The sequence below is a fragment of the Mirounga leonina genome, unplaced genomic scaffold (assembly GCF_011800145.1).
Source record: "Mirounga leonina isolate KUSES-001 unplaced genomic scaffold, KU_Mleo_1.0 Mir_94, whole genome shotgun sequence".
NCBI lineage: Eukaryota > Metazoa > Chordata > Mammalia > Carnivora > Phocidae > Mirounga > Mirounga leonina.
In genome coordinates, this window is record NW_023270855.1 from 6,840,015 (window position 1) to 6,859,992 (window position 19,978).

General features: G+C 54.3%; 2 protein-coding genes across 10 annotated transcripts in view; one reads left to right on the forward strand and one right to left on the reverse strand.

The window, feature by feature from the left end:
* Positions 1-7,427, forward strand: part of VGLL4 (vestigial like family member 4) — a 191,242-nt gene extending 183,815 nt beyond the window's left edge. For all 8 annotated transcript variants that reach the window (XM_034997774.1, XM_034997775.1, XM_034997777.1 and 5 more), the window contains 3 exons: positions 1,389-1,611; positions 6,644-6,767; positions 7,082-7,427. In XM_034997774.1, coding sequence (XP_034853665.1) covers positions 1,389-1,611; positions 6,644-6,767; positions 7,082-7,353 — 619 coding nt within the window. In that variant the 3' untranslated portion in view covers positions 7,354-7,427. The remainder of the gene's footprint in view (positions 1-1,388; positions 1,612-6,643; positions 6,768-7,081) is intronic.
* Positions 7,428-10,375: 2,948 nt separating this feature from the next.
* ATG7 (autophagy related 7) overlaps positions 10,376-19,978 on the reverse strand; it is a 231,778-nt gene continuing 222,175 nt past the window's right edge. For both annotated transcript variants that reach the window (XM_034997762.1, XM_034997757.1), the window contains one exon: positions 10,376-11,086. In XM_034997762.1, coding sequence (XP_034853653.1) covers positions 11,054-11,086 — 33 coding nt within the window. In that variant the 3' untranslated portion in view covers positions 10,376-11,053. The remainder of the gene's footprint in view (positions 11,087-19,978) is intronic.

The following is a 19,978-nucleotide window of genomic DNA, read 5'->3' on the forward strand; positions in this document are numbered from 1 at the left end:
AGGCGTGCCCGTCGCACACATGCACCTGCCCGTGTGTATAAAATTCCAACTTACCTTTTACCTTATTCAGGCAGTGAGGCAGGCTGTGACTTTTGCTTTCTCTGGGTTTCTTAGTGCGTGAACCTAGGCGTCTCTGCTATTAAAACAGGTTGTCCACCGAGGCAAGAGAATGGTTGCTTGTGGACTCTGAGGATAATTTGCATTCCTTAAAGAAAAGTCACTGAAATTTTTATCTGCCACATTTCTAGTTAAAAGACTTCTCATTTGTGGGCGCCTGGGTGGCTCAGTTGGTTAAGCGACTGCCTTCGGCTCAGGTCATGATCCTGGAGTCCCTGAATCGAGTCCCGCATCGGGCTCCCTGCTCGGCAGGGAGTCTGCTTCTCCCTCTGACCCTCCCCGCTCTCATGTGCTCTCTCTCTCAAATAAATAAATAAATAAAATCTTTAAAAAAAAAAAAAAAAAGACTTCTCATTTGTTATGAGAAAAAGATTGTGCTGGCAGCAAAGACCATGGTGGATGGAAGGGGCCGAGACCTGAGGCAGAGGGAACCCCTGCAATAAATGGGGCAGGAGGGAGCTGGGCCAAACCGGCGTTCCTGGTCTTTGATGGGCTGTGCCCAACCGGTCGTTCTCTAGCAGATGCCGCAGAGGGTGCTGCCTTGAGCCGAGGTCACCAAGGTCGTGGGGAGGGGTGGTGTTCGCAGGCCCGTCCGTGTTCCCCACCGCACCTGCCAGGAGCTACACACGCGGCGGGGGTCTCCGGGACTCCGCTGAAGCCGACTGCTGTGGCTGGTGTGTTCTGGGTGATAGAGCTGCGCACCGTGAGCCGCGGCAGATGCCACCCCTTACCAGCCGCGGCACCACTGCCCTGAGTCTCGGGGGTTCTGTCCCCTGGAAAGGTAGCTGTGGCGTCTCCTTTGTGCTGTCGGGAAGATCTGGAGAGCTCATGCTGCTGGAGGCCCAGAGCAGGATCCACCCCATAGGAGGTGACTGGTGACTTTGCGTCATCTTCCTCTTCATCCTTTTGAATGGCAGATCCTTGTCCAGCCGAGCCGGCCCCGAGCACACAGCCTAGCTCTCCAGGCCCCGAGCCCGTGGAGTTTATTCTAGAAGGGCTCTGATGGGGGAGGGGAGGATGCCGGGCGGAGGGGACCACCGAGGGGCTTTGGAGTCACGCCGCCCTGGGTTAGCACCGGGGCTCCTCGGCTTCCCGGTGAGCTGTTTGACCTGAGCCTTGGGAAACGGAAACGCTGCTAAGTCTTTATCCCCCACACGGTGGAGAGCTCCGTGACATCATGAGCGTGCAGCGCCAGGCTCAGGGCCGGCATCCCGTTCGCCATTCGGGGCATGCCGGGTATTCGCGTCTGAGCGCTCTTCCCCCTCTTTCAGGAGCAAGACTGCCAACGGAGACTGCCGAAAAGACCCCCGGGAGCGGAGCCGCAGCCCCATCGAGCGCGCCGTGGCCCCCACCGTGAGCCTGCATGGCGGCCAGCTGTTTGCGTCCCTGCCCGGCCTCAGCCTGGAGCAGCCGCTGGCACTGACCAAGAACAGCATGGACGCCGGCAGGCCGGTGGGCATCTCGCCCACGCTGACCCCGGCGGAGCGGCAGCAGGTATGCCCCTGTCCGTGCAGCTCAGGGCCAGGAGGGAGGTGGCGGGAGAGGTGGGCTCAGCCTCGGTTCTGCACTTGGAGAAAGGAGGAGTGGCGGCAGCATGGACCGTTTCCCCGAATGCCGCCGAGACCCGCCCAGGCCTGGCCTTCCACACCTGACGGCCTTGGACCAGACGCTTAACCTCTCTGGGGCTTAGTGTCTTTGCACAAGGCAGGGTTGGTTTAGGCGAGGTCTGTTTTCAGTAGTCTTCCTCGGCGATCCTGTTTCTAGGAGGATCAAGGAAGATCCTGCATTTACCTGTTAGAAGGTCACACCGACGAAGTTAAATGTCAGGTTCCTTTGCTTTGGGCTGGAATCCTGTAGAGTCAGTGGTCAGAGCGGTTATTAGCTCCTGCTGGTGGGGAATCTGTGATTGGCGGATCGGGATGTTTTTTAATTAAAGGAAAATGAAATTAAATTCTTACTTAATAAACACAGTTTGCTTGATTAAAAAAACCCCAATATTTCAAAAGTGGGGCTCCTGGAGAAATATAAAAGGAAGCATTAGCATCGAGGTTTGGAATCCCTGCCCGAGCCCATGGTGTGTCTTTGTGAACCTCTGGGGCCTGTGACCCAGTAGGTCCCCAGTCAGCGTTTGCTGAAGACTGACGGGCAGTGAGTGAGGCAGGTGCCGTGTCCCGAGGAGATGCTGGGCGCAGCTGGGGGCTCTGCTGCTGCGCATGCCACGGCTTCCCTGCAGCACCCCCCCACCACGACAGCACCCCCGCCTGGCGCCCGGCTCTGATCGAGTCTCTCGTACTGCTGGGGGCGGGCTCTGGGCATTGGGAGAGGGGGTGCTGGTGCCGGGGTCGCAGTAAGGCTGACGAGCCGTTGTGCTTCCTGTGTGGGAGCCAGGCATCTCCATCCCGTTTGTTTTATTCATTCATTTAACGAAACTGGGTAGGCGCCTACTGCGCGCAGGGGGAGGATGCTAGAAGCTGGTCAGGCAAGGAGAGGCACTCGGGGTTTTCGTCCGGCAGAGACCGGTTATCCAGTAACTATGGTACTTCAGCTAGTACTGCAGCAGCCAGCCACTAACTCTGATAGGAACTGGGGGCCGAGTTACCCCTCCATTCACGGAGCGTGCACGTGCCCTGGGCACCGCAAAGCCCTGGCGCCACAGAGACCTGCGTGTAGGATGCAGTTCCAGCCTGGAAAGAGCTCGCGGTCTGGTCAGGGAGCTGGGTGCGTGCAGGAGGGTTGCACTCAGAGGCCACAGGAGAGGAGGTTTAAGTATCAGAGATTGGTTTCTAGGATCAGGGAATTCAGCCAGTGCCGTGGGGAGCCCCTCGATGGGGCACGGGGCGGGGGGCCCTCCACTGGGAAGTTCCTTCTCTGAGCCCGTGGTGGTTGGGGGAAGAAGCTCCCCGGAAACCCCTGGAACTATCTGCCCAGAACAGCTGTCTCTGAAGCTGTAGTGTTGGCTTGGAGCAAGGGTTTCTGTGACTTTGAGGGTCTTCTGGTTGATCCTGGTCATATTTGCTGTGTGAGAAGTGTGCCACTGGACAGGGTGACCTGGCTCTTCTCACCATGGTCTCCCCGACCCTTCTGTGAAGTGTGCCTGGCTGCCCAGTCCAGCAAGAGGGCCCCTGGCCCGTCAGATGTGCTGGGGGCCTGTTAGGCGGGTTTTCTAGGACTGAGGACCTTGAATTCCCACCTGAGTTCTTAGGGGATTCCTGGATGGAGAACAAAGCCAGTGGCCATGGAATAAGTTCATAGCTTTCCCGGGACAGGTACAGTGGCTTTGGCTTCCCTGACATGTGTCAGCGGCCCAGGCCTAAACTTCAAGGCTGGGGTTGGTGGAGAAGCATGTGTTTTATGGCTCTGGGGACCGTTCATCGAGCTCCTTCCTGTGCCAGCGTGGTATGGCCTGGGTGGTCACTGGGGCCTGAGCTTCCTCTCGGACGGTTACCGAGTGCTGTGCCAGGTACCGGGCTGGCCCCGCCGTCCGGGGTGGGTGTCACTGGCGCGCTGTCAGCGTGGCTCCCGTGGGGCGGGGTGCCTGCCGGGCCGCGGCTCTGAGCCAGGGAAGGTGCGGGGACGGGGCTTCCTGGAGCAACGGCACAGCGCTGGGTGGCGGGCGGGCGGGGGAGGCCTCCCACTCAGGTCTCTGGGAGCGGGGATGGGAAGGTTCCCAGAGAGGGCATGTCTGGGGAGGCTGCAGAAAGTGTCACCCCACTTCACGTTTCTGTGATGGCGGCTCTGAGGGGATGGTGGGGTCTAAAGAAAGCTACGGAAAGCCGGCGGGAGTGGCTTTGAGGACAGCAGCCGATGAGATGCAGGATAGGGGTACATAGTAATGAGCCCCGGGGACAGTGCCCAGCAGAATGGTTCTCTTCTGGATGCTCTTTCCCCGAGGCGGCCTCGGCCGAGGGTCAGCCAGCGCGGGCGGGCCGAGGGCTGAGTGAGGTGTGAGTGACAGTCTCGGCCTGGCCCTGCCTTGGGTTGGCTGCGGAAGCTCCAGGAGGCTACTCGTTTCTGGCCTTCGTTTTCGCCATCTGGAAGGCGAGGGTGTGGCGGGGAGTTTGGGCCGCGGAGCTCCCCGCGTTCACCATCTGGAGGCGGGAGGCCTGTTCCGGGTGGGTGTGAGGCGCTGCAGCCCGGCCGGGGGGGCAGGTGGTGTGGCCCGTCCCGGGAGCGCTGGGCTGGGCTGTGCGGAGGAGAGAGGCTGAGCCCGCTGTCCATGTGCCTGTCCCCAGCGTCCCCTTTGTCCCCGGCCAGGAGGGGTCCTGGAGATGACCCGCTACTACCAGGAGTGAGGTTGGAACGTCTTCACGGCGTCCCCACGCTCACCAGTGGTTCTGCCTTGCTGGTCCCTGCTCGGGGGCCACCTTCTGTCCCGAGTGGCTGACATTAGGCTGGACGTTGACTTGATTCTTCTAGCTTTATTCCGAGCTTCCCCAAATTCATTCTCTGACACTTTACATTTCTTCACCTTCCATGACCCCTTCCCCAAGACATGACCCCACTTGGTGACATTTGCGTCAGTCAGGACTTTAGTTGCAAGGAACAAAAACCAGCCTGAGCTGGCGGAAGCACAAAAGGAAGGGAGTTTTACTGGGAGGACCAGGGGCGTCTCCTGGAGCCCAGGGTCATGGGTACGGCAGGATCAGGAAGGAAGGGCCAGCCCTTGCCTGGGAGGGCTGGTGAGGAAGCCAGGCCCTCCCTCCCCTGGCTCTGTGCCGGTCCACGTCTCTGCGTCCTCTTCTCTCGCTCTTGCTTCTCAACCCACACAGCCAGCCTGGCGTGACCACCCCATGGCTTCTGAGGTCAACCTGAATCTCGTACTCAGTCTGGCTTAGTAGTTGGCCCCAAGCCTGGGTCAGATTTCCAGCCTGGCCAATGGGGCAAAGGTCCCTTATGGACATGGCCACCTCAGCCCCACCTCATGGATGGAGGGCACATTCTACAAGAGGGGAGCCAGGGGGATCTCAGGCTCAGGGTTAAAAAGAACCTTCAGAAGGTGGGCTCCAGGCTGCAGGCTGCTCTCCAGAGATAGCAAGACCAGCCCTGAAGGGCAGGACCCCTGCCACCACAGGTTTGGCCCTAAACTCTCGCCTTCAGGCGGTCCTCCAACCCCCTCTTCAGCTGCTGCGTTCTGTCTCCCACACGGAGAAATGGAGGTGAGAGGGTGAAGTGCTGCCTGATGTGGAGAGCAGACCTGGCCTCAAAGCCACGTTCTCTCTGCACCACTTTTGTCCATACTGTGGTGGGTCGCACTCACTCCATCCCCATTGCTGATGTGTTGAGCTAGTAATGAAACCCCCAATTTTTCCTTTACATGCTGCTGCTGAGCCACATCTTCCCCCATCTTGGATGTGAGTAATTCAGTGTTAGGCTCAAGCACGTCCTGGCCCATCCTCGTAGGCCCAGATCTTTATCACAGAACATGTTTTTCACTCCTGTTCATTTCCCATCGTGGGAAGGTTTGCTGTGCAAGCCTTTTGTGTCTATCCTGGCTACTGATTGAACTCTTTAAAGGAGAGGCCAGGGGTAGAGAAGCCCTAATTGCCCTCACATTGACATTGTTCTTATCCTTGGGCCCTCTCAGGGGGCCCTTCAAGCAGCTCCCCTCTAGTTTTCTTGGAACTCCTGGCACATCCTCCTCTACCTTGTCTTCAGCGCTGTCAGGAGATGTCTTTCTGGCAGGAACCTGAGGAAGCTGTTTGATTCACAGGTATTTTCTGTTCTGGATACTTGCTGAGGTCTGGGGCTCCAGAAACGCTTCTTGGTCCTTGCTCTGAAGTGTGCACGGCTAGGGGAGCCGGGTGCTGGGGTCTTCTGGGCACACTTGGAAGGCATGATTGACTTGTTAAATGGGGAGGCGGTGATGGTTGAACAAGTAGAGTTTTTACCAGGCAGACGGTGGTCGTGGGGAAGGAGTGTGTGTCGGCCAGGGGTGGGATGCATGTAAATTCATACTTGGATGTACTTCCTGCGTTTCCACCTCCCATCAGGATTTGTCATAATAGAAACCAAGTTGAGCTGTTTTTAGCTTAAGCAAAAATTGGGAGTGTGTTGGGAGGGTACTGGAACGACTCATAGAAGCTGTTGGGCTACAGGGCACATGCTGAGAAGGGCAGGGACCGGGCTGCCCTGGGGACTTGACCGCAGGAGCTGTGGAGGCTCCTCACGCAGCCACGGAGGCCCCCTCGCTGAGTTTGCTGTGGGTCAGCAAGGTCACTCTGGGCGGCAGACAGACCGGCCTTCACTTTGCCTCTTGTCCGGAGGGACTGAGGGACAGGCTCGCAGCAGCGTAGTGGACGGTGCTGCTGGGGGCCTTGCATGGAGGACTGGGACCCGATGGATGGCGGCCCCTGGCTCCCCGCAGGCGGGAAGAGTGCCCTCCGTGGTGGTGGAGGGACACACAGACTCGTGTTGCCTCACAGCCGTGGCACGTGTATAAGGACTGGGGTGACAAGCTGGGGTGAGCGCCACCGCCCCTCGTCTGCCCACCGAGCCAGAGCTAACCGCAGCCTCCTCTTCTCCCCAGAACCGGCCGTCGGTGATCACGTGCGCCTCGGCCAGCACCCGCAACTGCAACCTCTCCCACTGCCCCATTGCGCACAGCGGCTGCGCGGCGGCCGGGCCAGCCAGCTACCGGAGGGCCCCGAGCTGTAAGTCACCCAGTGTCCGTGCGCGCGGGGCGGGCGGCGGCCGTGACTCACGTGGGGTGTTTGCATTCCTTCTACATCGTGCCGTGGACAGAACAGCTAGCCCCTGGAGTTTAGGTTTTATTGAGGCTGAAAGAGGTTTGTTTTGAGCACACATGCGGCCAGCATTGTGTCTGGCTTGAGTGGGACAGGGGGAAGAACCCTCCAGGGAAGAAACTGTGGTTGGGACAAGATCTACCAAGTGCCGAGCCAGGGCGGGTGGGGACGGGCCCTCTGTCCCCAGAGCCCTGACCGGCCGCTGTCCTGCTCCCCCACAGCCACTGCCACCTGCGACCCCGTGGTGGAGGAGCACTTCCGCAGGAGCCTGGGCAAGAACTACAAGGAGCCCGAGCCGGCGCCCAACTCGGTGTCCATCACGGGCTCCGTGGACGACCACTTTGCCAAAGCCCTGGGTGACACGTGGCTTCAGATCAAGGCGGCCAAGGACGGCGCATCCAGCAGCCCTGAGTCAGCCTCGCGCAGGGGCCAGCCCGCCAGCCCCTCTGCGCACATGGTCAGCCACAGTCACTCCCCCTCCGTGGTCTCGTGAAGGGAGCGCCACCCTTGAACAAGATGTCAATCTGCATGGTTTGCCTGAGCTTTGAACAGTCAGTGCTTAAAAAATGGAAAAACAAAAAAAAAATTGTGGGGGTGGGGTAGGGGGAAAGGGGAGGGGAGGGGTGGTCTATTCGCAAAAACCATGTCGTTGGGATTTTTGTTCTGTTTTTGTACTTGCTTGGTATTCGTACCCGGGGGCCCTCAAACTCCATAGCAGGAGCTGCACGAGGAACAGCTGACGTAGCGTCCTGCCTTCCTGCTTCAGTTACCAAAGAAACCTCTGATGCAGGTCTGCTGCCCCGTCGGGGGCCAGAACTCCACGGCACACGCTTTCTCAGTCACAAGCCATGACGTTGGTGACCCAAATGCTTTGTGCTTTTTAATTTGCTTCTCGAGACCGGGGTGTGTGTGGCTTAGCTTCCATTGCGTGTTTGGTCCGGCCCGCGTGTGTGTGTCTGTGTGCGTGCGTGCGTCTACTTGAAGAGAACAGAGAACTGTCGCGTCTGATTTGCACTATTGGAGGAGGGCTAAAGTTGCCTGGCGGACAACTTTCTGTGAGATGCTAGTACTCTGAGGGCAAACTGCTGAAAAACAAAGGGTTTAAGGATGACATTTCTGACCATTTGTGTGTTTTTTGTTTGTTTGTTTTTTTAAATTTAGACAAAACAGCTTTGGAAGGGGAAGTCTCATACAGGTTATAGGTCTTTCTCTCTAGATTTCAGGTGCTTGCAACTGGACTGCAGACTACCAATCACGGGCATTCTCCCTTTCCTAAACACTGCAGTTTGTTAGACTAGAGCTGAGGTTGGAGGATTCTATAGTGCTTTCAACGTGATGCATGTTTTAATGGAGAAAAATAGCTGGTTTCTATTAATTGTATAGATCTAGTAAACAAGAACCTTAATACTTACTAGCTTCTTTTCAGAATTAGTTTATTTTTGTCAGTTACAGTCCTAGATATACTTACTGCTGGTACAGTTGTACTCTTGAGATTTGTGTTTGATATTCACATTACTCCTGAGTAGTGTGGGGCTGGCAGGCCCTGGAGACGGGCAGGCCAGTCGTGGGTCAGCCGCGGTGTAGGATGCTGGAGTTTTTTGCTGCCGGCTGACATTTAGTTTTTGCATCCCCTGTCTGCTTATTACTAGCTCCCAGGGGAGTTGGGGTTTGTGTCTTCCAACTTCCCTCCATGCAGAAACTGCTCCCTTTCCACCCTCTTGGCTGAACAGCAGATTACTGACAATCTGTGATATGGTATTTTCTGTGCTTCCTCATACGCTGGGGCCAAGGCAGTATACATTCCTCTGACTGACTTTATACAGTTATCACTGCGTTTATTATCGTTATTAGAGTAATAGCTACTAACTAGAAATTAGGCGAAGAAGAAAGCATGACGGACACAGCTGTGGATGTTCAACAGCTGCTCCTCTTTTTGGTAAACGTACATTTCTATCCTCCCCCCCCCTCCCGCCCCCCCCACCGCCTGCCACGTCCCAGCCACCAGAAGGCCACCAGAGGGCTTACAGAGTCGCCTGGCCAGGTGATACAGCGCACCCGCCTCCCCTGTGAGGCGCTGTGGATGCCCGGAAGCCCTCGAGGCTGGTTTTGAGTATAAGAAAAATACAGGTTAGCTGGTTAATTGTGAAAATCATCACTGGGCAGAAAGAAAGGTCAGCGGATCGGCTCTTGTGGTCCCAGGGTGGCTGCAGGTCTTTCCACAGGTGGAAGAAAAGCCCTTCTCCTCTTGCCCCTGCACACATTTCACCCCCACGTAACTGGGCTTCCAGGCTTTCGCATTCGGGCCCCTATATTTTCTGTAGGAAAAATCGGTGAAAACACTTTTTTTATATAGGTAACTTTAAGACCATCATTACGCTGTGCGTAAAGAATGTACAGAGAAATTTGTAGGTATTTTTTGAAGAACAATTAATTTGTTAATGATATGTAGCTATTTAATTTTCCCTTTCCCATTGTAATCATTCATATTTTTTTTGTTTGGAAAAAAAAGTTGATCTTTTTTTTTTTTTTTTTTTTTTTGGTCGTAGATTTGTCTGTAAAAGTGCAGGAACACAGTTATTCTATGAGAACACTGCATCTGCCTTAATAGCCACTAGTTTGTTATTGCTCCAGGCTACTGAGCGCGGTGGCGGGAAGCGGCCGGCGGCGGGCTCTGCGAAGGGCGGGCTCCTCGGCCCGGGCCCCGGCACTGGCCTATCTGGGATAGGCGGCCCCTCGAGGGGCCCCGGGCGCGGGGAGGCAGAAAACCAAACATTTCACCGGGAAAGGACACACTCCCTGGCCTCAGGAGGAGCACAGTGAGCTCTTCACAGAGCCACGCCGTCACGGTGCGTCCTGCCCGTTCTCTCCTTGTTTGTAAATCTGTAATATATCATTCTCTGTGGCCTGTTTTTCCTGGAAGAAGAAGAAGAAGAAAAAAAAAGGTTTGGCAGGCCATCTTTTTTTTGTACTTAAAAGTAGCCTTAAGAACAATAATAAAGTGCTCTTAAACCACAGGCTGTGCGTGTGACCCACGGGCCCCGGGGGGGGGGGTGCCCCCTCTGCCCCACGCAGGTGGGCGGACCGCGGCTGTAGCTCCGACTCCACGAGAAGCCCGCTGACAACCTGACCCGCAGAAACCCCACCCTTCTAAGAGTCCGCCTTCAGCCTGTTGACTTGGGTCCCGGGCCTGAGGCAGAAGAGAACACCCCAAGAACACAAGTGTGGAGAGGGTGCGTCCCTCTCCTGAGTGCCCACGCCCAGCGCTGGGTGTCCCGGATGGTGTGCCACCACACGCTGCAGTCAGGGCCTCCCGGGTACCGCTTAGGCCCTCGGGAGGGAAGGCGCCTCCCTCACTTGGCTGCAGAGGAGTGGGCTCTGGGGGTGTGAGGCCTCCTCCGGGGCAGGAGGGGCTCCCACCCAGGCCGTTACCAGGATGTGGCCCTGAGACCTGTTCCTGGGCCCTTCCACCAGCTCAAGGCAGCAGCAGAAACTTCTTTCCGCCCCTGAGCAGGGAGGCACAGATGCTTTGCCCACAGCTGAGGACAGGCCAGGAGGTGGAGGAACTGTCTGGGTGGCAGACTCTGTCCGTAGTGGAGTTCTGGGTTCAGTAGGACGAGTGCGGGCCCTTCTGTCCTGCACGTCCCTCCATCTCCAGCAGGCCAGGCTGACAAGAGCTCACAAGGACGTCAGCCTGCATTGGTGCCCCCTCTCTGGGGTTTGCAGGGCAGCCCAGGGACTCTGGTGCTTGCCCCCCACAGTAGTTGCCGGAAGGAGCTGCTTTCTCATTTCCCCATTTGGTGTGTTGGGCTGACTGTTCCCTGTCCTCATTGCCGCCCCATGGGGGCCAAGGTGGGAAGGATCCCAGGAGTTTTGACTATCAAACACTTGACAACAAGAAAAAAAGAACTCGTGGAAGGAACCAACTCCCAGATCAATGGCAATGCCAAAGCCAAGGTTATTATTTAGCTCAGAACTGGTAAGATCATGAATCATGAGAAATGGAGAACCCCAGAAGCTCCTGGGCAGTGGAGAGGGGGCCCTGGTCCTCAAGGTACACAGAGGAGGAGACCACAAAGGTTGGAGGGGCGCAGGGCCCAGAATCACCGGTCTTGGGGGTGGCAGTCCGGCTCCGGTAACCGAGGGCTCCTCAGCAGGCGGCCAGGGAGAAGCCAGCCACGCAAGGGTGGGCCACGTCAGACGGTCTCATCGTCGCTCATGTCCCAGATCTGTGTGGAGAAGGGAGACAGACATTCAGTGTCCAGCCGCCCGGTGGCACCCACTGATGTGGCCTCATCTGTGTGGTGTGATAGCAAACAAAAGAAAGAACGGCTCCCACTGCGCACCTCACAACGCCCCGGTCACTAAGGACAGAGACAGACACCCTAGTTCTTGTATAATGAAAGCAAATCACAGAGAAGGGAAGTCTTTGCCCGGGCCTCACTGCTGAGTGGGCGAACAGCGGCCAGCCTGGGGGCGGGGGTGCTGGGATCTGAACGGGGAGTCTGAGCGCCCCTCACCTCCCAGCGCCCACCGCACAGCCGCCAGCCCTGTGCCCACCAGCCCCGCCCGCTCCTCTTTCTGCCGCCCCGCCCGCTGCCCCAGATCATCCTCTCTAATCGCCTCCTCCTCACGGCCTCCCAGGGCAGGGGCTCCGGCCTGTGCACACGCTTCCCACCCGCGGGGCGGCCCGTCAGCCGTGCTCCAGGTGCTGAACGGACTACAGATGGCACACCTGGACAAGCACGGACGAGCTGGCTGTCCCTCGGGAAACCAGTCCCAGGGGAGACAGCCAGATCTTGCCTCTGTCCCTCTCTGCCTTCGGTGAGCCCAAGACTTCTGGGGCCAACCTTCATGGGGGCGGCGTAAGGGGACAGCGGGCTCTCACGGCGTCACCCGTCAAGAGGAGTGAGGGGGCCCCAGCTGCCGCCTCCGCTGCAGCCCTCCGCCTGAATCCCCGGGAGGGAGCCGGACGCCAGCACAGAGGCCCCCGGGGCTCCTCGCACCCTGGGCTCCCTGGGGGCTGGTCCCTGAACTTACGCCTTCAGACTTTCAAAATTCCTAGAACTGGTTGCAAAAGGCCACCTCAACCCTAGCAGAGCTGAGAGAAGGAACATCATGTTTACACCAGGCTGGCCCAGGGACATGGGGAGGCCTGGCCAAGGTAAATATCAACACTAGCTTGGCTTTCAAAGTCAAGGATGTGGAAAATAAATACAGAGAGAAGGAAATTTCCTTTATCCTGAGGTCCCAGCTGCCTGGGCCGGGGGCTTGTGGTGAGTGCGCCTCTCACACCCGCCCCCCTTTCTACATACACCCTCCTGTCCCGAGATACCGGGGTGGGATGGCACCAGCAAAGATGCAGCTGCCTGCAGGAGCAGGGAAGGGGTGGGGAGGGGCCTGGGCTGGGGTCCGGCGGCCTGCGTGAGGCCAGGCAGGCCCTGCCTTTCTCGAGGCCCAGCTGCTCCAGAGCAGGGCTTGAAACAGATTCCAGGGCCTGGACCCTCAGATGGGGCTTGGTGGGGGGTAGGAGAGGGTGGCTGCATCCCACGCCGAGGCGGCACTTAGGAGCCCCTGGATGTGATAATCCTCCGGTTCAGACCACCCGAGTGCAAAATCAGCTACCGGAGGGTGGACTGGTGGGGCTCATCCATTCTCTCCCTCAGTCGTCCAACACCTGCGCCCTGGAGGGGCCCCTCCTTGCATTACGGCTGCGGCTGTGCAGAGCCGATGCGAATACCCCCTCCCCCACCCCACACAGCCCCGGGGTGCAGAGGGAGACAAATTCAGAGAGGGAAGATGGCTTGCCCGGGATCACACAGCCAGTCAGGTGCAGAGCTGGGAGCGCACGTGTGTGGGAAAAGGTTACATGAACAACAAGGGCTGCGTGGGGCAGGCTGCATGGAGGCGGCGCCAGGGCTGGGGGTGGGCTATAACCTGCTGGGGGTGGGAGACATGCCAGCCAGGGCCTGGGCAGTCTGTGTCAACAAGCAGTGCCTTCTGTGAATGGATAGGGTTTTTCAAAGGACACTGGGGGGGCCAGGCCCAGAGCAGGGCCTTAGGGAAAAGCAGGAGCTCCAGAGGCTCGGTCCATTTTATTGCATCTCAGTGATGAGGTAGGGTCTTCAGCACCCAGCCCTGCCTTTGCACACAGTGGGGGGAGAGGGGGGCGGGAGGGGTGCTGGCTCTGCCTCATGCTCCTGGCACCGCCCAGGTTGTGCAGGGGATCAAGCAAGGCACCCGAAAGGCTTACTATGACAGGACTCTACAGAAGGGGGTGGGGGTGGATAATGGATTTTATATAACTGCTCAGGGATTTTCCAGAAAGAGTTCTTCTCTGGGCCTGAGATGGGTTTCTCCACTAGGGCAGTCAGTCCTTTTCCCATAGGCTGGGCCCAGGAAGGCAGCAGTCTTATTTGTAAAGCTTCCAGAAGCTTGAGCCTCCACAACTCCCACATGATCTCACTTATAGGTGGAATCTAAAAATGCTGAACTCAGAGAACCATAGAGCAGATGGGTGGTTGCCAGGAACTGGGGGGAAACGAGGAGATGCTGGCCAAAGGGTACAAACCTGCTGCTGTAAGAGGAGTATGTTCTGGAGATCCAATGTACACCATGGTGTTATAGTTAAAAATACTGTATACTTGAAATTTGCCCAGAGAATAGATCTTAAGTGTTCTCATCACACACACACACACACACACACACACACACACACAATAACCATGTGAGGGGATGGATATGGTAATTAATTTCACGGTGGCCATCATTTCATAATATATATTAAAACACTACTTTGTAAAACCTAAATTTATACACTTTTTGTCAGTAAAGCTGGAGGAGAAAAAAACAAACTTTTGTCTCCTCTCACCCTAGAATAAGGCCCAGGGGGTGTGGAGGGGCCTTCTGTCCTCAGCCTCCCTCACAGCGCCTGGCAGACAAGAGGCCTCATGAATGTCCTCTTCATAATGAATGAAGGTTGTACTAAACTGGCAAAGATTTAAAAAATGTTGATACTCAGTGCTGGCAAGGGAGTGGCAAAACACTTCCAGCAGGAACATAAATTGGTACCGTATTTTTCAAAAAAAGAGATTTGGCAACATATAACACAAAGCTTTAAAAATATTCATACCCTAAGGAAGAGAGAAATGGTCTCTTTTTGCGCACCTAGAAAACCCAAGAAAATAAATGTTGAGACGAATAAAGACAATATTCAATAAGGCAGCAAGGTATAAAATGACCAACAACCAAATTCCACCTTCGTATCTGCAAACAGCAGCTAGTTGGAAAACAGAAGAACCCATCGTAAGAGCGATGAAAAAGAGAAATTCCTAGGGAATAAACCTACATGAAATGGATAACATCCAAGTGAGAAAAACCCGTCAGCTCAGGCCCGCACGGTCCTTGCCAGGGCCTTGTGAAAAGTATGCTGGAACAGAGGGAAAGCGCACAGGGCGACAGGTCCGCCCAAGTTCATATGAAATTTACCACAATTTCCATTTGAAAAAAATTAACAAGTATCTTTTCTGGAGCTAGACCAGCTGGTTCTAAGGTTTATGGGGAAAAAATAAATAAGCAAGAATATCTAGGAAAACCTTGGTGAAGAATAATAATGAGGAGGTTCCCTTGCTCTATGTTCAAGCAGGTCATAAAGCTGACAACTTAGAAGAGGGTTGCGTCACCATGGGAACAGACAGATGGGCCCTGGGCACGAAATGAGTCCAGAAACAACAGAAGAGTTCTGTCCAAGTACATATGGAGATTTAGTATCTTAATGATAAAGGTCTGGGGAAGGTGATCTCAAATCATTAGAAAAAGATGGACTTTTTAATAGATATGGGGACAGCTGGACGGTCACTTGCAAAATGATAAAATTGATTCCATGCTTCACCGTACATCGGAATCTACTCCAAATGGAACTGATCTAAACATATGACAGTGAAACCATACAAAACAAACATCAGTGAATTTCTTTATAACCTGGGAGTGAGGAGCCTGTAGCCTTAAATCTATAAGCAGTAAAACAGATACAGTGGATTATGTGAAAACACATGTGTGCAATTTTGCACAGAAAAAACTACATGCAAAGTTGGAAAGACAACAAAGTGGGAGAAAATACCACTTCAGCCCATAAAGGGCTAATCGCCCTAATGTACAAATAGCTTTTACAAATCAAGAAGAGAAAGACCAATAAAAGGATTCACAGACCAAAGACATGGACGGTGAGTTCACAGAAAAAGGCAAACAGCCTTTAAACATAAGAAAAGGGGCTCAGCTGCTCAGAATAAGAGAAATGCTAAAATTTCTTAGGACACAAATACTCAGCAGAAAAAATACTCACTCTTCACAAAAATCAAAACTCACTCCTGGTCTCTAAAAGATACCATTTTCTATGAAAATGAAAAGGCAGACCAGAGACTAGAAGAAAATATTCACAGTGTATATAAAAAGGACTTGTAGCCAGAATATACAAAGAATTCCTACAGTTCAATAATAAAGAGACAGGTAACCTTTTTTTTTTTTTTTAAATGGGCAAAAGATGTGAATAGACACTTGACAAAAAAGGAAATAAAATGGTCAGTAAGAACCTGAAAAGGTGCTCAGCATCCTTAGTCCTCAGGGAAATGCAAACCACAAAGAGACACCACGCTGTACCTTCTAGAACTGCCAAAATAAAAAAGGCTAGTAGCACCAAAGGTCTTGTGAGAGTGTGGAGCAACAGGAACTCACGTAGTGCTGTGAGCAGGGACAGAAACTGGCATCGCCACTTGGGAGTAAGGTCTGGTGACGTCTAAAGTTATACAATAGGAAGCAGCCATTCTACTCCTCTTTACCAAAGGCATGAAAACATGTGTCCACAAAGACTTGTGCAAGTATATTCATAGCAGCTCTATTCATAATAGGCACAAACTGGAATCAATCCCAATGGCCACTGGCAGGCAAAGCGAAACAAAGAATGGTATCGCCACATAATGGGGACTACTCACCATCAGAGGGACGGAACACACACGCCGCAACGTGTATGCGTCTCAGAGTCATTGTGCTGAGTCAAACCAGCCCGACACAAAACACTATGTACCCTATGGATCCATTTATGTAAAATGTAGACATGGCAAACTAACCTATGGTGACAGAAAGTAGATTGTCAGAACTCACCAGCCTATGCACTTTAAATAGGTGCATTGTACTGTATACAAATTATACCTTAATAAAGTTGATTTTTTTAAAGCTGCACAGAACAGGGATGCCTGGGTGGCTCAGTCTGTTGAGCACCCGACTCTTGATTTCGGCTCAGGTCGTGATCTCAGGGTCATGGGATCGAGCCCTGAGTTGGGTTCTGTGCTTGGTAGGGAGTTTGCTTGACGTTCTTTCCATCTCCCTTTGCCCCTCCCACTGCTCTCTCTCGCTCTCAAATAAATAAATCTTAATAAAAAGTTTAAAAGCTGCAGAGAACATTTTCTCACCTATCAGGTGGGCACAAATCCCAAAGCTCGACAATACATTCATTCATTGTATTTGTGAACCTGTGGGAAAGCAGCCCTCCTGGTGGAAGCTGGTAGGATAAACAGCACAAAAGCCCTACGGAGGCAACCAGCACTCTCCGACAGAACTCCTTGTCTCGGATTTTGACCCAGCAGGCTGACTTTTAGGAGTCTGTCCTAAAGATACACCTCCACAAATACAAAAGGGTGTGATTCACTGCTGCATGGGTTGTTAACAGGCAAAGACTGGACACAGCCCAAGTGACCCTCAGTGGGGGACCAGCTTGCTAAGCCATTTGCTGCACAGCCACATTAGGGGCCGCCGTGGCCCTAAAACACAGCGAGGAAGCTCAGTGAACAGAAGGGCGCCATTTCCCGGATTTCCTTAGTGAGGGAAAGAAAAATGCGAGTGTCTGTGGCATGCCACCTTCTTTATAAACACATTCCTTTTGAGATGGAAGAGAAAATAAGAACATTACATTCTTTTAAAATTTTGCAAAAATAAACACACAGTTGATAAACCGGAAATTAATTTTAATGGTTCCCTACAGTGGGTGGGTGGGATGGGGGCGAGGCTGGTCTGAGCATCCCTTGTAACTTGAGCATCAGGTCCATGTTTATATAGACAAAAAAATCAAAAAGAAAAATAACTGAAAGCACAGCAACAAAACCAAAAAAAAAAAAAAAGAAAATAGATACACTGGACCTCATCAAAAGTAAAAAATGTTGTGCCTCAAGGGACACCGTTAGGAAAGTGGAAAGACAACCCACAGAACGGGAGAAAATCTGTGCAAACCATACATCTGATAAGGGACTTGTGTTTAGACCCTTTACAACTCTGTAGTGAAAAGACAACCTAATTTATGAACAGGCAAAGGAGCTGTGTAGACATTTCTCCGAGAAAGACATAAACGGCTAAGAAGAACATGAAAAGATACTTGAACATCATTAGTCATTAGGGAAATGCAAATCAGAACCGTGAAGAGATACCACGTGGCACCCATTAGGATGGCTTTAATCAGAAAGGCAGAGAGTAGGCGCTGGTGAGGACGCCGAGCGGCTGGACCCCTCAGATGCTGCTGGGAACATACCCAGTGGCACGGCCACTGTGGAAAACTACCTGGCCTGGCCATTCCTCACAAAGTTAACCAGAGTGACCCTGTGGCCCAGCAGTCCCACTCTTGCATGTGTACCCGAGAGAATGGAAGCCCACGTCCGTACAAAAATGTTCACAGCATTAGTCATAAAAGTCAAAAAGTGGAAACAACCCAGATGTCTCCCAACTGATGAGTGGAAATGGGGTGTATCCGGACGGTGGGTATCATTTACCAAACCCACTCGCACGCTCAGTCTTCTCAAGAGCCCGAGGACCGCGGTGTGACCGTTCACAGAGTAGGCAACTGCAGCCCAGAGGAAATCAGGTAACTTGTCAAGGAGACCCAGCTAGTAAGGGTCGGACTGAGGCTTTTCCACTTGATCTCACCACTTCCTTACTGCTCAACACAATTCCTTCTGAAGAAACTGATGACGGACAACAGTCTCCCAACCTGCTTCCTGGCCTGATGCGCGGTAAGCGGCCCGACCGCCGGATGGCACGCACGGGACCCATGGGCCCATGCGGGCCAGCCTCCGACCTGTCCTGGCTGCCGGGGTCCCCCGCCCTCTGTCCCCTGACCCCGGCAAGGTCAGGAGGCAAGGCCACACTCCTGCCCTGAGCCCACGCTCCTGGCCCCGGCAAGCGGGGGCGGAGGGGGCCTGGCTGGAGGCCGCGCCGTGGCACCTCAAGCCAGGGTGGGCGTGGAGACGGTGGGGCTGGGGCCGCTGCTCTGAAGGCAGGGGGACCTTCCCACAACAGGACTCATCGTAAGACGCCAGGCAGAACAGGCAGCAGGACCGGGACCGCACACCCCCCGAGGGCCCTAAGGTTTCACTTTCTGCTCTCTCCAAATGAGACAGACACATTTGAGAGGAGCCGTTCATCATCCAATTCCAAACTTGGGTCCCCTTTCTGGACCGCACTGCCTGGAGCCTGCCACGAATTAAGGTTTTTCTTTATAAACACTGTAATTACCCTGTGAATGACACGATTATATTTGTGTGCATGTGTTAAAAGTGTTCATTTGTTAAATGTAAACATTTAAAATATACCACAGTTTCTAAAACCCAGTTTGGGCATTTCTTTATTTTTTAATATAAGAATGGAAATATCCAGATCTCTCTGGGCCTCTGAGCAGCCCTGTGCCCCACACTTCCTCTCTGGGAAACTTACAGGTATGTATCTTTCTGTGGGAAAGTCAGAGAACAGAGGGGTCTAGGGGGTGGCCTTGGCTGGGGACCAGATGAAGACATCAGCCTGGACTTCCCCAGCAGACTTCCCAGCCAGGGTTTGGTCCACTTGGGAAAGAACGAAGGCCCCATCATGTTTCCAAATGGATCCCACTATAGCCATCGTTCATTCACTCATATACAATCACTTATTCAAAAACACGTTCACTGGGTAGGCGGCACTAGGCTGGTCGGGGGGCGGACAGGGGCTGTCCTCCATTTCTTGCCTGTCCAGGTGCTCAGTACCTTCCTTTAAACTATGGGAGACAGTGGAGGGCATTAACCCCCATTTTGTCTGAGGGGCAGGAGTCTGGTAGTCTGTGAGCCCCTTCAGACTTCCGAGGGACCATGGGGACCAGCGGAGGAAGAGTCTCCAAAGAGATTGGGGGGCAGCCAGCCAGAGACATGCCCACCAGAGGGCCAAGCCAGGCAGGGCTGCCCAGAGCAGTGGCCCAATCACAGCCGAGGCCCAGAGAGAGGACAGGGATTGTAGGGCTCCCATGGCCAGCAGACTGTGGACCTGCCCTTGGTCCTTGACATCCTAGGTCATGTTCAAGGACAGGAAGGGAGGGGAGAAGGTGGCCCAGCAGGGGGAGGAAAGGGGTGGGGGGAAGAGTGGATGGCTGGCTGCAGGCCTGAGTCCGGCCAAGTCCCCTGCGCCACCCTGGGCATCGTGCAGGTCTCTGCCACAGCCCCTGAGGGGAGACACCTTGGTATCCTCAGACTGTTTCCAGGGCCACTCGGCAGACTCTGGATGTCCACCAGAGAACAGATTTGTTGTCCTCAGGTATCATTGGCCCCTGGTTGTTCTCCCTGGGTCTCCACAGTACCTGGAGTGCTGTTCACACAGGGAGAGTGCAACCCACACTTGTTTCTGTGCCCCAGGCCCCCATGCATGGCCCTGTTGACCTCTCCAAGCTCACCTCCCGCGACTCCTTGCTCACCTTCTTCCAGCCCCCTAGGCTCGAGAGCTCCTGCCTTCTGCAGGGCTCTCGCACACACCTCCGCTGGGCATGGACGACCCTCCCCATGACCTCATTGCCTGGCTGGCTCCTGCCTCTGTGCGGCTGCTGTTTTCCCTGATCACCCGTCTGAAATAGCCTCCCCTCATTCTTTGGTGCAAACAAGCCCTTTGGTTCCTTCAGCGCCCCTACCATAATTTGTTGCCATTTTAGTCTGTGCATCTGCCTGACTCCCCCCAAGAAGGTGAGCCGCCCGAGGGGAGGTCCAGGCTCAGTTCACTGCTGTGTCCCAGGCTCTGGCACAGAGTCGGGCCCAATACACAGCCTTTGAATGAACAGTGACTCAGAACCA